Raw genomic sequence first — 17,127 nt, 5'->3', positions numbered from 1 at the left:
CCTCAGCCACCTCCTCTCTCCACAGGCGCCACTCTGCACAACATCTGAAAGACAGTGGCTGGATGTCACATCCAGACACCAGCTTGAGCAGCTCAGTCAGCAGTGATGAGAGCCTGGGCAGCCCCAACAGAAGCCCTGAGAGGATGAACTCAGAACAGCTGCCATCCTGGGGGAAACAGCCAATCCCTGTGGAGATCCCAGTTCCACCTGCACTTCCCATGGGAATACCTGAGCCACCTCCGCTCCCCACAGGATACCCCGGGCCACCTCCACTCCCCATGGAGATCCCAGAGCCACCTCCACTGCCCATGGGGAGCAGCCCATCTCCATTTGTCCAGCAACCACAGAACCAGTTCAGCGCCTTCCATGACCAGATGAAACCAACACGTCCCCCTCCTCCACGCGCAAAACCCCCCAGTCTGTCCGCCAAGCCATATTGAACGTGGCTTCCCCCTCTGCCAGGATAGGGGTTGTTCTTATGTATGAATAAAGAGGGACAGAGCTGTCACACCAGTGTCCTGGGGGTACAACCACCAAAGCCCACACGGCATCAGCACTGCCTGAGCTCCATGTCCGGGAGCATCCGTGGATGCCCATGGTGTGGGCAGGCAGGAGCCAGGCAGGGGGCTGCTGGGACCAGCAGCGGGGCCCCGAGGGGTTGGGGGAGCCCATGCTGAGGGTGCCTGGGCTCAGCCACATTTCTTTTAGTGGGATCATCTGGGCCTGGATGATGGACCCCCATCATCATGCCTCCAATGCAATGTCCAGGAAAAGAGGAAGCCATCAGGAGCACCTCCAGGGACACAGCCTGGAGGAAACAACAGCAGGAAAAATCTTTGCTAAGCAATGGCCTTTTGATGAAGCAAAATATTTACAATCGAGGCAGTTCATTAGTACAGATGGGGTTGCACTTTGGGGCTACAAGTAAGGCCATGAGGTCACAGCAGGGCTCTGAGGTCACAGCAGGGCCATGAGGTCACAGAGGTCACAGAGCCCTGTGGTTGCACAGCACCACAACGACCGACCAGTCAGTCCTTGACCACAACTGTTGCAGCAGCAGCGGCAGCAGCGGTGCTGACATTGATACAGTGGTGTCAGGACAGTGGTGGCAGCAAGAGCTGTGGGACTGGCTGAGGGCAAGGCACCATGGCCCTTGCTCTGCGCCTTTTCCTCCTGCTCCTCCTGGCAGTGGCCCTGCATGCCAGGGCTGCCCAGGCTGCTCCAGTGGGAGCGTGGAGAGCAGGTGAGCCAGCGGCCTGCCTCCCCCTTTCCTGGGACAGAGGCCTCTTCTCCCTGGAACGTGTTGGGAATGCTTTTGCCCCGGGGTTTAGTAAGGGTTTCTTTTCTGGGCATGTGTCTTCCATCTGGGGTGTGAAAGAGCCTCAAGGAGCCTTGGGCTTGTCCAGTTTCCCCTCCAGGGATGTTTCACTGGCCCTCCAAAGACAGTGGATTGTGTCCAGGAGATAGCACAGAGGTCCCCAATCCCTTCTGTAGCTTTGGCCTTGTCCATTGACATCTGGCTCCCACAGCCTTACCCAACCACCTTGCTTTGCCCAGTGCCCTAAGGGAGAAGGGAATCCCAGCACACCATGGAAATGGTTGCAATCTGTGCTCCCTTCTAGATTGGGAACATGTCATGAATCATCTCGAAAAGCTGGTGAATGACAGTTTCAATATCTTGGAGCTTGGTGAAGGTAAGTTCTCACAATCCCTTTCCTGACAGAATAATCACTGTCAACATGGCAAGATCTCACTCATGTGCCATTTCCCTTACAATCCTCTGAAGGTTGAAAGAATCTGGAAATCTTGCCCTGCTCCCTTCTCGAGCCCTGAGTGATCCCGCAGGATCGCTGTCAGTGGGAGGAAGGAGCATTTAGCTGTCAGTCTTCTTCCCGTGCGAAATGCCAGCTGCTCCTTCCGCGTGCTCTGTGCAGGCACAGAGAAGAGCAGAGAGGGAAGGTTCTGGGCCCAGGGATGTGCCCCGGGGCTCTGTGCCTTGCGAGGCTCCTTTGATGGCCCCAGGGAGCCTGAGGTGTTCCTGCTGCTGCTGCCAAGCCCTGGCTCTGGCTGGGGCGGAGTTTGGAGCGGCTGGCAGCTCCCGGCAGTCCTTTGTGCCCTGCCTGCCCTGCAAGGGGCTCCTTCCATCCCAGTGTGGGGCCACTGCAGGCACGTGGTGCCTCTGCCTGTGCTCCTGAGTGGAAGGCAGAGGTGAGGGAGTGCCAAGGAGGGATCCCATTGCCAAGCTGCACTCACTGACACTCTGGCCTGAAAGAGAAATGGTACTACTTTCCGTTAACGTCCTCTTAGAGGGAAGAGTAAAATTATGGAAGACAGGAAATCCCTGGAGGCAGCCAAACATCTGGACCAGATGCTAAGTGAGCTGCAGAGCTGGCATGGTGGGTGCATTTTCCTCGGCCTTCTCCTGAGACGCAGCAGCCACAGCCTTTTCCTTAACATCTGGGCACTCTGTGCCCGGCATAGCAGGAAGGTATCCATTGCAGCCTCACTGCCCTGCTGCTGCTTTCACACCCTGCAGGGCTGTTTCCCAGCCTGGCCTGGCTGCAGCTTCTCCCCAGCCCCTGCAGGAAGGCTGCTGACAGCTGCTGGCACCGGCTGACAGGGTGTCCAAACTGCCCAATGGGCCCTGCAGACCCTGAGATCCCCTGCAATTTCCCGGTTTCCGGGGAGATCCCGAGTGGCAGCTGTTTGGAGGAGGGAGGGTCCTGGTGGAGTCCCCAGAAGCCCATCCATTTTCCTGGACCTTATCCATTTCTTGGAAAAATATTGCCTTCTGAAGATTCTACCTCACTAAATGGAAAATGCTTCTGTCTGATTAAGCTCAGCCTCTGCCTTTCTCAAGCGATGCACCGAAAGACTGTGCTGAAGGAGGCACTTGCCACAGGAAGCAATGCCTCAATGGCAGCCTCTGCTGAAGGAAGGGAGGTGATGCCAGGCAGGGGAACAGGAGGTAATTGCTGTGCAGGGCTCAGGCAAGTTCAGCCCTTGGTGGGGTTGTGTGGCAGCAGCTCTTACCCCAGCAGCAGCCAAAGCTGGAGATGCCTTGGCTTTGAGGCCTCTGGAGCAAATTCCACAGCCCATGGGAAACAGCACTTGTGCACCAACGTCCCTCCTGCTGCAGCTGCCTCCCCGAGCTGCCCTGAGTGCCCAGAGGCCCAAGGCACAGGAGCAGCCCTGAGCAGGATCCCTAGGGCGAGCCCAGGGCCAGAGCAGTCGCTGGTTCCCACACTGGGCAGGGTCAGCCCTGTGTCCTGCGAGAGCCTGACTCTGTCCCCTTGGGCTGTGGGAGCTGTCCCAGCAGGGCAGGGAGGGTCAGGGCTGGCAGCAGCCGCTGCAGGGATGGCTTTGGCTTGTGTCCCTCGAAGGAGCGACTGCCCAAGCAGCTGTGCTCCCCGCAGGCTCTCCTCCCGGCCTTGTGGGCTTTGTTGGGTGCCACAGCCTGTGCCAAGGGGCGGCAAGGTGCCTGCAGGGCGCAGCACTGGGGGAAACAGAGAGCGTCCTGGCCGTAGCCAAGGCGCTGCCAGCTCAGCAGCAGTGTGCAGCTCGGGCTCACGATCCACGTTGCTCCCGCAGATGTTATCCGTGATACAGGAACAAATGACCCAGGTCCAGTGCGACTCCCAAGAATTGTTTGCCCCCGGGATGTGCACAAGTCCTGCATGATAGGCACAGTAATCACAATCTTCACTGTGCCACTTGTCCTGTGGTGCTGCTATGTTGGGTTCCAAAAGATGTATGAGAAGAGACGGTAAGTTGTTGATTTTTCTCCACAGGCTTTTTAAAATGAATTCACTATTTTTTAGCTTACTTTTATTCATTTCCCTAGGTATTTGATATAGGGCAATATGGCATAATTATCCCATGGCTGAATTAGAAAACTGTAAGTACTATAAAATGAAGTCTTTTTAATAGGCTTTGTTTTCCATGTTTTTCACAGACTGTGATCCGAAGTAGGTGGGTTTGATGTGACCAACAGAATCGTTTTGCTCTGCTTTTAATTCAAACAAGGAGCAGAGCAGTTGAACAGAGTCTCTTCATAACTAAAGCAAACTGCCAGCTTGTTTGTTTGGTTTCTTTTCCTGCTCTGGACAGGAATATAAAGTCTATCAGTAGCAAATACTCCTGTAAAGTAACTGAGAGAAATTAGGGATTTGGTCTGTTTGCTCACTAACCCCTGAGTTCCTAAGAGCTGTAGCTCCCTGTTCTCTTTGCAGACAGAGCTGGCTATGCTTGGCAATCATGTGTCTGGCCTGATAACACACCAGGTCCCACATGAGCTTGAACACCCCATCCTGGAAGAACCGAGTTCAGTGATAAATCTGGTACAACTTTATGGCATGACAGCAGAATAAGGCAAAATAAAGGTTTGAATTTGTACCACAAAATACCATTTCAACCACTTTACATTGTTCTGTGTGTAATGGAGATAGTAACTACAAGTTTCCTATTCATGCACAATTTGCTTTCTGAGAGCACTCAGTGCTCAAAGTCATAGGGGTTTTTAGGCCTGAGATCACTTCAAAAACAAAACCAACCCTAATGTGCAATGCTTGTGCTTCATAAACGTTTATGATACAAATCACAAGCTGATTCCTACTGTTAAATGAAAAAAAAGCCAAAATAACGAAATCCAAAGTGTGACCAACAAAACAGGCAAACAAAACAGCAACCAAGAAAGAAATAAAAAATGCAAAAAACCCCACAAATCCAGGAAAACATCTAAAAACCAGGTGAAGGAGGCGGTGATTCAAGAGAGACGAATGGGCAGAGGCACTACAGCATAAGGAAGTGCAGATAACAGGAAGCAATGGCGTTAAACTAGCCAGCGAAGCTGAGATACTGTCCTCACCCTTCTGAAATGAATCTGACAAAAAATAGGCAGAAAACAAATGATGATGATTGTGATACTGGGAACTCTGCATGTTTAGCTTCAATATATACATTGTGTGTAAGTTCTATATTCCTTGTTAAGGCACATCGTCTGGCAAGGGTGTTTTTCTGAAAGAAAAGCACTGCAGTGGAAAAGGAGGCCAGCTTGGAAAATATTAAAAGCAAGAGCTAAAAATACAGTACTTTTTTTTTTTTTAATATGTTGTTTGGTTGTTTTGCTGTTTGTTCATGGGTTTTTTGTCTGTCTTTGAAAGCAGCCCCTCAGATGTTAATGCACGCAACGAGTTCTTTGTAAAGGGCTGTCTTTGCAAAAAAGTGCCAGTTTTGTGATGCAAGACAGAAACAGCTTCCTCTGGGCTACAGCTGGAAGGCTTGAAAATGTGTTCAAGAAACTTGTGATATGACAGAGTCTGATTAATACAATTTAATGTCATGAAGTGCAAGATGTAAGTTGTCTAATAAAATATTCAGAGTATTTCTATGCCAAGCAGCAGAAAAGGGCTGTGCATTGGAATGACAGGAAACAAGCACAGAGTGCATGATGGACAAGCTTTCCAGCCAAACCAAACCAGAAGCACAGAGAGCACAAAGGACACACTGAGGAGGCCCAGCAGCTTGTTGCTGAGGGCTCATTTCATACAAGGACTGGCACGCAGAATATCAAATAAATTAAAAATAAAAGGGCAGGGGGAGGTGGCAGTGAGGTAGCCTGAAAGGTTCAACTCTGCTTTTGTCACCAACATTCTCCTAGTTCCTGTGTTTATTTTTCTAGAGAATTTGCACTCAACAGAGCTTCAGTCCCTTTGATCAAATCAGTCTTAAGGGCAGCTCTTTGCTGGGTCAGTCATTTAGATGCGAGCGCTGACTGGGGTCCAGCCAACAAAAGAACATTAGGTGCAGGCCACCCATATAGCTTTTCATATTAATGAGCACAAAGCCTTTAGTTTTGCAAACTGAGGGACGTTGGGGGGATTTTTGATCCAGCAGGCTGATGTACAAGGCTCTGGATCTATACAGCACTCCGGTAAAGAGAGGAACACATGTGGGGACAATCCCGGCTGTAGCAGTGCCCCCACCCCCACATTAGGGACACCACAATTGCTTTTAGAGCTCCTAAACCAGCTGGTGAAAAACTGTTCTTCTTTTCTCTGCACACTGAAAGGCAAGTTGAACAGAAAATCTGTCCCTTCTTTCATTATCTCTGAGCACCAAAGCAAAGAACTAAAAAAAAAAATTAAAAATTTTTGTTAAAAAATCATTTTGTGCCCAGGCTGATATTTTAAAGAGCTTTATAAGATTGATTCAGCCACTGCTATCAACACTAATTTTAACAAATATTTTTACTTGCAAAAATATTGTGCTGAATTAAGAATGGCACATGTTGTGTGCCTTTCACAAAGCATGGGGTGGCTGCTGCCATGCAAAGGTGGGTGCAGGGTCAGACCCTTTACCTTCAGAACTGGTCCTGCCTTCTTGGAGGGACAGAGATTCATCTGTCAGAATCCCTTGGATCTTCCGGAGCTGCACCCTGGCTCTTGGCTTACCTGTGGATAACTGGGCTGCTGTGGGGCACCACAGAACTTTCAGCTTGGTACCAACACATAGGGACTGCAGAATGTAAGCAACATCTTCATGGGGCCAGCAACAGCCTGGGAAGGAAAAAACAGCATCAGAAACGTGTGAGATGGAAAAGTTTTGGCTGTTTGAGCTAAAAAATGTAGACTAAAAATCTCTATGGCAAAGAACAACCTTTTTCACGAGGATTCCAGCAGAATAAATGACATAGGTGTTGGAATACCAGCCAGTGCCCACAGCAAAGACAATTCCCTGTCCTGTGGGCTCCATACACCACACGTGGACATGGCACTATCCTGACTGCTTCCCAAAGCACTTCTCTGCAAGAAGCACTGGAGAACCACACAAGGCAAGAGTTCTGTAAGTGCCAGATAGTTTTGCAGCAGAAAAGTTGTAAAATATGAAGGATTCTAGCAACCACAATAAATCAAATATTCATGGCTTGTAATATTCCAGTGAATCTCTAAGTTACTTCTGGGCAAACACAAACACAGGGCAAACTTTCCCAAGTATCGTTTCATAACAAAATTTCAGATTGTCTGTTATTGTTTGTGGGAGAACATGAGGTTACAAGCTGCCCAGCTTAAGAAGACAAGGAGAATCTACACCTCCCTGTCATATTTTTCTACTGACAAAGAAATTAAGACCAAGAATTTGGGTACATGGAGGGGTAAAATTGAAATATGGATGAGGTCTTACCTCCTAGGACACTTAATTTGCTAGAGTACAAACAGTTTTGCTGTGCATGGCTCTCCTTGCTAAACCTCTTTGTTTTCAAACTCCCTTCCTCCATGGCAGAACTGAGTAAGTTCCATATGTCAGAGCTTTAGGTTAAAAGCTTTGTGATGAGTTAATTTTAATGGATCCATTACCAGTCTGTTGGGCTGTTGTCATGAGGAGCTCAGGTTGCTTCTTGTTAAGATCAAAAGCAATGTGCCATTTGTCCCAGCTCCATCTGTCCTGTGACAGCACTGGCTCCACGTGAGCTCACAGAGTGTTTTCCTGCCATTTCTAAATGAAAATTGAACCTCTTAGAGAAGCCAGGCCAAAATCACCAGAGACCAGTCACAAAAAACAAGTTAGCCAGTTTGCTGGGTACTGATCTAACAGCTACCATCTTCCCAAAGTCCAGACTACACTAAACAAGACTCTTTTCCTCTGTAAGAAGCAATTCAGTTTGCTGTGTTTGATACACATGCAGAAGAACAAAAAGCCAGTTGGTGAGCAAACTGCTGATGCTCCCACAGGGGAATTCAGGTTCGTGTTCTGTCACCTTTCCCTGCAGTAATATAAAGGGTCTGACACACTTTCCTGTATTTCATACCCAGCTGTTAAACTCGCAGATGAACCTGAACCTTCTCACTTGTCCAGGTCATTCCCCTCCTCTGCACAACGAGGCTGAGAACACAGAGCCACAAAACCCAAGCAGGTAATTACCTTTCCCCAGTGGTCAGAACACTAAGAGCTTTACAGCGTCTCAAGGGTCATCTTAAAGAACAGTGCTTTGGGAAAGCAGGAGCTGTCCTGGTGCTTCTGCAAATACAATCAGTTGTATTAAACTCTCAGGGTCAAAAGGCCAGATGTCCCCAGGAAGCAGGTGAGAGGAGCAGCATGGCACGAATATTGACCATCACAATTAGAAAATACAGTTCAGCTTCTTGTGGTTCTCTGACCAGCCACTGCTGAGATACCAGTTACATTTCTCAGACAAAACTATCGTTCCTGAGCTATGAATTAATTCTTGCTGTCTCTTGGTAGCCCAGTATTTCCACTGATGTGTCACACATCGCCTGCTGCTCCTTTTTCAGTTTGTCAGTGTTTGATCCTGTGCTGCCTCACACTCCTCCCTCTTTTTTGTCCCTTCTTTGTTGTGTGATTTTATAAATGCAAGCATCAGGAACAATTACGTAAGATTGTCTCCTTTTCTAGCTTCAGGTAATACTTTTATCCACAGACTGAGATTGAAAAAGGAAATACTTAGGAGTTCAACTTCCTTCACTTTTTCCAAGACAGTACCCTTAAACAGGAACACAGATTTCTACATATGTGATAAAATCTCTTTGTATTAAAAGATGTACTGAAAAGAAACATTCAGAACTATCTGCACAAAGCACAGGATGGCTAAAGTCCTTACCTAAGCCATAACTCCAAATCCCAATTCAGGCTCCCAGGAAACAGGCAGGATACCCTTTATGTGATGTCCATATTAACAGGAAAAGGTTTAGTTATGAATTCTCCCGGAGGCAACAGACTAAGTGCCATGGTGGTGGCTCCAGGGAATGCAGGCCTTTGGCATAGCAAGAGCAGAAAGCACAATTTTCACATAAGCTGGGCTCACATGGACCTCCACAAGCACCTGAATTCTGGATGCCAGGCCAAAGGACAGTGCAGGAGCTATGGAGAAGAAAGATAACAAGGAAAATAGGAACTAACCCCCCCCAAAAATTAAGTCATTAGATAATTACAAATGCTTTAACTCCTCCTGAGCTTCATCAAAAGAAAGGTGGTCAGCAGGACGAGGGAAGTGATAGTCCCCCTCTACTCTGCCCTCGTGAAACCCCACCTGGAGCACAGCACCCCGTTTTGGGGTTCCCAACACAAAAAAGACATGTAGCTGTTGGAGCAAATCCAGAGCAGGGATATGAAAGTGCTTTGAGGGCTGGACCCCTCTGCTCTGGAGCCAGGCTGGGAGAGCTGGGAGTGTCCAGCCTGGGGAAGAGAAGGCTCTGGGGAGACCTGATGGCACTGTTTCACTCTGCTCACTTTCCCTGGTACCAAATAATCACCAAAAGGAAAATGAGAGCAAATGAAGTTTCAGAGTGAGGAGATGCTCAAGGGAACTCCACAGCTGTGACTTAAGACTGTGATCATCTCTGCTGAGGGCAGCAGATCCCCAGGAATTACATTCCTCAACCTCTTGTAGACCCTACAGATAAGACATCAACATTTTACTAGTTTACAAAACTTTTATCACGATCAAATCATCACAGCAATGTTACTGTGGCAAAACTACACAACCTTCCTGAAACATCTCTTTATTAAGAGATTCAGGTTAGTTCACGTGTACTGGCAGTTAACAGCAATAGTTCAGCAGTTTAAAAAACCTATTAAGAATATTCTAGGAATGTTGCTGTCTCTAGATTTAGTTGCCAGTTAATGATTACTTGCTGATTTTCTCTAGCCTCTAGCTGGGAAGGCATTAAAGGAAACTCCCTCCATGCACTGTGGCCTAGTGCATGACCGACATTTGTGTTGAATGCTCACCTTGTGTCTGCTTTTGTTGCCTTGTCTCTGCTTTATGTCTCATTTGGATCCATTTCCATTCCCAATGCCATTCCTGAAAATGCTCAGCTCACGTGGGACTGCTTTTCATTCACTAAACTTGGCCTGAAAAGATGGGTGTCAACACAAACCCAGTTCTAAATACACGACAGCTCTTGAGCACCACACACACTGCACCCATGCACCTCACTCCACTCCAGCCCCTCTACACCGACTGAGCTTGTATTGGGATGGCAAAAATTAAATTGGACTTTGTGCTTATGGATCACATGCGTTAGTTTTTCTACAACTGATATCCCTTTCCTGGCTAATTCTAGCAGAAATAAAGGTATCAATAAGCAGCAGTTTCTGTTGAGCACACATGAAACCACTGACTCTGTCTCAGCCAATAAAGATGCTTCTACTGATGTTCTCTCTGATTTTACATCCATGAATACTAGGACGTATAGTAGTCCTTCTTGCAGCTTTACTTCTCTCTAGTGGAAAAATAATCCCCTGCACTCAAAGTTATCCCAGCCATTCCAAACCCTCCACTTCCACTGCAGAAACCTGAACTGCAGCTGGCCTGGCCCAGTAGCTGACCTGCTGATTTAGTTTTGAGGGGGTTTTAGACACAAGATACTACAATAAAATTTCACAAGTAAACTATTAAGTATCTAAAATAGGCAGTATTATCTTATTTTTACTTCCAATATCACCAGCACATAGCTTAAGGAAGAAAGCCATCATAGAAGGAAAAAAGGACTTTGAAAGATATCACAGTGATGACCATCAGTCATTTTCCAACTTTCCAGCTCAAAGTCAATCTAAAAAAGCCAGCATATTTCTAGCAAGAAAGCAAGAAATCACAGTTCATCTCTGCTTCTAAACCCAAGCTGCTCGTATCAAAGATTTATGGTATCATTTTCCAGCTTTCAACAGATGAGTCATAATTTACAAATAAACAAACAAAATATCATGCATAGAAATTTTTTCATAGATTAGTAAGATAGATAGATTGATAGATAGACAAGGCAGATAGAGAGATATGGATGCACTTGCCTGTATAACTTTGTATAGAAAGGGACGGGAAAGTGAGACGTTATGTTCTTTCACACATGGCAAACAATCTTTTTTCCGGGAGAATCAGCTTCCTTCTTCAATGACCACCAGGATGCCTGAAGACAGCACCAAGAAGGCTCTCTGACACCAATGGCCTGCGTGTGCAGCACTTCAAGAAAGTAATGCCTGCCTCTTAATACTACAGTGATGTTAAGGAGGTTTGTACCCAATTTTTGGTGACAAGATGAATGACCTGAAGCCATTTACTGTAAAATTGCTGCACAAGCACCATGGAAAATCACAGCCAAAAGAAGGAAGGAACCAAGGTGTCCAACAACCATGGCCCAAGCTGCCAGAGAGCCCCCTTTAAGCCTGGCTGCACTGCCGCCCCAACGAGCACCAAAAGCAAAGGGCTCTACTGAGAAGAAGCAAATCTAACTCACTGCCAGCATATAAATTTAAAGGGTGAAAAATTAGAAAACCCTGCACAGTCAGCCTGGATTCCCAAGGAGAAGCATTGGAAGGCTCTGCCGCTCAACACTTGCCCAGCGTGTTCACAGAGGTAACTGGTATCTACGCTGTGCCCTCTGAACGAGCAGAGCCAGCCTCCCTTCAGTGAGAGAAGCCATGGCCTCAGCCGTGCCCCCGGCTGCCTCCTGTGCCCCAGCAAAGGGCCTTGGCTGAAAATGTTGGAGTGTTTGGCTGCAGCACAGGCCCAGGGTGTAGCGAGGCCCTTGTTGTGCCTCCCAGCGCTGCTCGGCGGCCCCATGGGGCCCCACGGCCACAGCCCTTCCCCGCCGGGGCCCTCAGCAGCCCAGCCCAGCCTGGGCCCTGCAGCCCCGACTGGCCCCACGCGATGGGCTCTGCCCACTGTGCCCGCTGTGCCCGCAGGCCTGGCCCAAGGCTTTGCAGGATGCTTCCTCTCTGCTTTGCACAACCTCAGCCCAGAGCGTCCCCTTAGCTGTGGGGGCGGCTTAGCTGTGCTGAGAAGACTAAAAAACCCCCTGAAAGTTAATTCTCCCGTGCAATTCCCGAGCAATCCCTGCACACTTCAGCAGAGACCCCAAAGTAGCTATGTGGGCCTCACAAGGTCCAGGCCCAGATGATCCCACCAAAAGAAATGTGCCTGAGCCCAGGCACCCCCAGCATGGGCTCCCCCAGCCCCTCGGGGCCCCGCTGCTGGTTCCAGCAGCCCCATGCCTGGCTCCTGCCCACCCACACCATGGGCATCCACGGATGCTCCCGGACATGGAGCTCAGGCAGTGCTGGTGCTGTGTGGGCTTTGCTGGCAGTACCACCCGGACACTGGTGTGAAAACTCCAACTCTTTATTTGAACATAAAACATGGCCCAACATACTGGGGAAGATGTGGGGGCCCACCTTCAGTCCTGGCCAGAGACGAGGGGGCTCTGGGGCAGAGGGTCTCGGTTTGATAGCATGGGCAATGGGGTGATGTCAGCAGCGGGGTTTAGCTGAGGCAGGGCATCTGGGTACAGACGTGAAGAGCTGTGATGACAGGACAAGTTTCCCTGGACTGAGCTGTTTGGTTGCTCTTGTGAGTGTGCAGAGCGGTGCCTGTGAAGAGAGGAGGTGGCTGAGGCCCCCAGTGCAGCTGGGACACAGGGAGCCTCCTGCACAGCAGGGCCCAGAGCTGGCAAGGCTCCCCAGCATGGCTGGAGCTGCTGGCACACCTTGGCCCAGGTGGACAGCTGCCCCTCAAGGCCCCAGCTAGCAGGGGATGGCTCCGGGCAGGGTCCCTGGCCAGCAGTGGCCCCAGAGCACGTCTGCCTTTCAAGGGCAATCTTGTCCCCGCTCTTTCTCCTCCCCACTTTGCTTTGCCTCTGCCCAGTGCTCCTGGGGCTGCTCTTGGCCTGGCAGCCTCAGTTGGAGCCAGCACTGGCTTCAGCCCAAGCAGGCTCCCCAGGAAAAGGCCCAGCAATGAAGAGGCCAATTAGAGCACTGGACAGCAGCAGAACCCTCAGCAGAGTTATTTGGACAACTCGCCACAGCTCCACAGCAGCCTCACTGGGAATGTTTCTTAGTTTGAGCAGCCTTTAAAGGAAGCTGTTTGAGGGAGAGATCAGCAAAACACTCACGATTTTCTCTTCCAGCAATACCAGATTCCGACGGAGCACAATATGAAGAAAGCTGCACCACCAACCAGGATGCCCATCAACTTAAGCAAACAATATGTTCCCCAGCAGAAAACTTTTCTCATGCTTTTCCGGATAATGTGAGCACTTGTTGTGGTGCTAGCTGTGTCTGCAGGAGCAATGTGGATGGTGAGCCTGAGCTGCACACTGCTGCTGAGCTGGCAGCATGCTGGCTATGGCCAGGACACACTCTGTTTCCCCCAGTGCTTGGGCCTACAGGCCCTCTCAGGACACACTGGAGCCCTGCACTCCCCATCTCCATTTTCCTCAGCATTGGACACCCTCTGCAGCCCCTCCCAGGTTTCAGGACCCATCTGCCACTGAGGGACCCCAGCAGGGCTGCTCACTTCCTGAGTACCCTAAACCTGCTTGGGATAATGCTTCTACTCTGTGCCAATCGTCTCCAGGCAGTATTTGTCTAAGGTATGGATAAGGACAAGCAAAATGTTCAGGGTTTTGGAACAGCTCCAGGACCCTCCCTCCTCCAAATACCCTCCAATCCTGATCTACCCCAAGATGGAAATTTGCAGGGGATCTCAGGGTCAGCATTGCCCTTGGTGCAGTTTGGACACCCTGTCAGCTGATGCCAAATGCCTTCCTGCACAGGCTGGGGAGAAGCTGCAGCCAGACCAGGCTGGGAAACAGCCCTGCAGGATGTGAAAATGGCAGCAGGGCAGCAAGGCTGCAATGGATCCCTTCCTGCTGTGCTGGGCACAGTGTCCAGATGTGCACCGAAAGGCCCTGGCTGCTGAGTGTCAGGAGAAGGCTGAGGGAAATGCACCCACCATGCTGTGTCTGCAGTTCAGTCAGGACTTGGTCCAGATGTTTGGATGCCTCCAAGGATTCCTTATGTCCTATAGGTTTGTTCTTCCCTCGTGGAGGACCTTGAGAGAAAGTATTTGCATTTCCCATTAATGGATCACACCAAAGCAGTACTCAGCCTGTGGGCTTGGCAGAGACACACTACTCACCCCTGTAATGGGAGCTGGGCTCAGGCTCAGCATCCAGCACAGGAGCTGGAAAAGTCCTCTCTGCAGACACACCTGTAACTCAACAGCCAGAGAAGCTTCTGTCAGCTCTGCTGATGTGCATGGGCAGCACTGAGCTGCAGGAGCAGTGAGGGGATCCCGCAGGGCAAGGGCACACACATGCAGGGCTCTGTCCTGGCACCTGCAGCGATGCCCCACTGGCCAACTTTGAGCTCTGAGCTTGCAGCTCTCCCAGGGGAAAGGCCTTGACCTACCCTCACCATCTCCCAGAGGCTCAGTCATGGACATGGGTTGGGAATCCAGATCATCTTCATCAACAGGCTCAGCTGCAAACAAAGGCAGGACAGAACAGCTCCCATGACACTGCTCAAGATTCTCCATCAGGCTGGAGTGGCAGCGAGTGCAACTCAGCAATGGGATCCCTCCTTGGCACTCCCTCACCCCTGCCTGCCACTCAGGAGCAGAGGCAGAGGCACCACATGCCTGCAATGGCCCCACACTGGGATGGAAGGAGCCCCTTGCAGGGCAGGCAGGGCACAAAGGACTGCCGGGAGCTGCCAGCTGCTCCAAACTCCACCCCAGCCAGAGCCAGGGCTTGGCAGCAGCAGCAGGAACACCTCAGGCTCCCTGGAGCCATCAAAGGAGCCACATAAGGCACAGAGCCCTGAGGCACATCCCTGGGCCCAGAACCTTCCCTCTCTGCTCTTCTCTGTGCCTGCACAGAGCACGCGGAAGGAGCAGCTGGCATTTCGCACGGGAAGAAGACTGACAGCTAAATGCTCCTTCCTCCCACTGACAGTGATCCTGTGGGATGACTTTTGGGGACAAGAGTAGAGATTTACAGGCCAAACTTTCCAGAAACCATCAAATTTCAGAGTATTTTATGGGAAATGGCACAAGAATATTACTCTGGATAATGATTACACAAGGACGATGATTACTCTATGAGGGGAAGGGATTGTGAGAACATACCTCCGTTAAGCTCCAAGATCCTCAAACCGTCATTCACCACCCTTTCCAAATGCTGCAAGTTACGTTCCCAATCTAGAAGAGAGCACAGATGAGAATTATTTCCATGATGTGCTGGGATCCCTTTCTGCCTTAGGTCACTGGGCACTGCAAGGGGGTTGGGTAAGGCTGTGGGAGCCAGATGTCAATGGACATGGCCAAAGCTGCAGAGGGGCCTGGGAAGCTCTTTGCTGGCTCCTGGCAACTGTTTACCCTCCTTCCAGGGCCAGTGAGACATCCCTGGAGGGGCAGCTGGATCAGCTCGGGGTCCCTGGGAGCTCTCTCACTCCCACAGAGGGAAAAGCCCTGGAGAAAAACTGTAGGTGGCAGGGCCACAACTATCCATCCCTTCCTCCATCTCTCCCTCCCTATCCCAGACAGCTCCCACAGCCCAGGGGGACAGAGTCAGGGTCCCCTGGGACACACTGCAGCCCTGCTCTCCCCCTCTGCCTTTTCCCCACCATTGGCACCCCTTGCCGTCACTCCCAGGTTTCAGGACATGTCACTGACAGAGAGACCCCAGCAGGACTTCTCAGTACCTGACACCCCTGAGCCCTCTCGGGATAATTTGTCTGTGCTGTGCCTGTCTGCTCCGGGCTGTGCCTGCGCTGCCAAGCAGCAGAGATGGCAGCTCAAGCCTCAGCAGGGCTCAGGCCCAGAGACACAGCAATTACCTCCTGTGGCTGTGCCTGGCATCGCCTCCCTTCCTTCAGCAGAGGCTGCCAATGAGCCACTGCTTCCTCTGGGAAACTTCACCTTCAGCATAGTCTCTCTGTCCATCTCTTAAGAAAGGAAGAGGCACAGCTGGATCAGATGGGACTGTTCCCCACTGGGAAGGTGGCATCATCAGAAGGAAATACTTCTCAAAATCATGGATAAAGTTCAGGAAGTCACCCAGGCGCAGCAGAGCTGTGCCAGGGCCCTGTCTCCTCCCAAGAACAGCCACTCCTGTTCTACTCAGAGACCGGGAAGTTGAAGGGGATCTCAGGGTCTGCAGGGCCCATGGGGCAGTTTGGACACCCTGACAGCTGATGCCAAATGCTTTCCTGCAGAGGCTGGGGAGAAGCTGCAGCCAGGCCAGGCTGGGAAACAGCCCTGCAGGGTGTGAAAGCAGGAGTGGAAAAGCAAGGCTGCAATGGATCCCTTCCTGCTATGCTGGGCACAGAGTGTCCAGATGTGCAGGAAGAGGCCCTGGCTGCTGAATCTCAGGAGAAGGCTGACGGAAATGCACCCACCACAGCATTTCTCCAGATCACTCAGCATCTTGTCTATATGTTTGGATGCCTCCAGGGACTTACTGTCTCCTGTAGGTTTGTTCCTCCTTCTTGGAGGACCTTGAGAGAAAGTATTTGCATTTTCCCATTAATGGATCACACCAAAGCAGTGCTCAGCCTGTGCGCTCAGCAGGGACACACTACTCACCCCTGCGACGGGAGCCAGGCTTGCGCGCAGCATCCAGCCCAGGAGCTGGAAAAGTCCTCCCTGCAGACACACCTGTAACACAACAGCCAGAGAAGCTCCTGGCACCGGGTTCTTGCCAGGTTGCCAATGATTATTCTCTGAGGGGAAGTTGAGAATTTACCTGCAGGAGGCTCTAGGGGATGCAAATCTTCATGAAGCCAAGCTGCTGGAGATGTCTTCCCAGCACCCTCATCTAGAAGAGAGCACAGATGAGAACTATTTCCATGGTGTGCTGGGATCCCCTTCTGCCTTAGGGCACTGGGCACTGCAAGGGGGTTGGGTAAGGCTGTGGGAGCCAGATGTCAATGGATATGGCCAAAGCTACGGAGGGGCCTGGGGTGCTCTGGGCTGGCTCCTGTACACTTTGCTCTGTTTGTAGGGCCTGTGAAACATCCCTGGAAGGGCAGCTGCTCCAGCCCCGGGCCCCTCAGGGCTCTCTCGCTCATGCAGCAGAAAATCCACCCTCCCTCCATCTCTCCCTCTCTATCCCAGACAGCTCCCACAGCCCAGGGAGATGGAGTCAGGCCCCTGAGGACACACTGCAGCCCTGCTCTCCCCCTCTGCCTTTTCCCCACCATGGGCACCCCTTGCAGTCACTCCCAGGTTTCAGGATGAGTCTCCCACACAGGGACCCCAGCAGGACTGCTCAGTAGCCGAGTCCCCTGAGCCCTCTTGGGATAATTCATCTGTGCTGTGCCTGTCTGCTCCGG

The 17,127-nt window shown here is 50.8% G+C and overlaps 3 protein-coding genes across 3 annotated transcripts in view; 2 read left to right on the top strand and 1 right to left on the bottom strand.

Annotated features, from left to right (window-relative positions):
• LOC146431904 (uncharacterized) overlaps positions 1-5,082 on the top strand; it is a 32,150-nt gene extending 27,068 nt beyond the window's left edge. The window contains exons 6-7 of the mRNA XM_085073128.1: positions 3,845-3,898; positions 4,233-5,082. Coding sequence (XP_084929254.1) covers positions 3,845-3,857 — 13 coding nt within the window. The 3' untranslated portion in view covers positions 3,858-3,898; positions 4,233-5,082. The remainder of the gene's footprint in view (positions 1-3,844; positions 3,899-4,232) is intronic.
• Positions 1-17,127, top strand: part of LOC146431902 (uncharacterized) — an 83,396-nt gene that overhangs the window by 53,484 nt on the left and 12,785 nt on the right. The gene's annotated exons all lie outside the window — the stretch shown is intronic.
• The window catches only part of LOC146431903 (uncharacterized), a 70,080-nt gene that overhangs the window by 51,340 nt on the left and 1,613 nt on the right, over positions 1-17,127 (bottom strand). The window contains exons 2-6 of the mRNA XM_085073196.1: positions 16,539-16,610; positions 16,379-16,450; positions 15,631-15,738; positions 14,921-14,992; positions 14,203-14,274 (exon numbers count right to left, since the gene is read on the bottom strand). Coding sequence (XP_084929322.1) covers positions 14,203-14,274; positions 14,921-14,992; positions 15,631-15,738; positions 16,379-16,450; positions 16,539-16,610 — 396 coding nt within the window. The remainder of the gene's footprint in view (positions 1-14,202; positions 14,275-14,920; positions 14,993-15,630; positions 15,739-16,378; positions 16,451-16,538; positions 16,611-17,127) is intronic.

This window comes from Lichenostomus cassidix, chromosome 12, assembly GCF_008360975.1.
Source record: "Lichenostomus cassidix isolate B80296 chromosome 12, HeHo_3.0, whole genome shotgun sequence".
Classification (NCBI taxonomy): domain Eukaryota; kingdom Metazoa; phylum Chordata; class Aves; order Passeriformes; family Meliphagidae; genus Lichenostomus; species Lichenostomus cassidix.
Note: the sequence above shows the minus strand (reverse complement) of the source record. Positions and strands in the feature narration are given on the sequence as shown.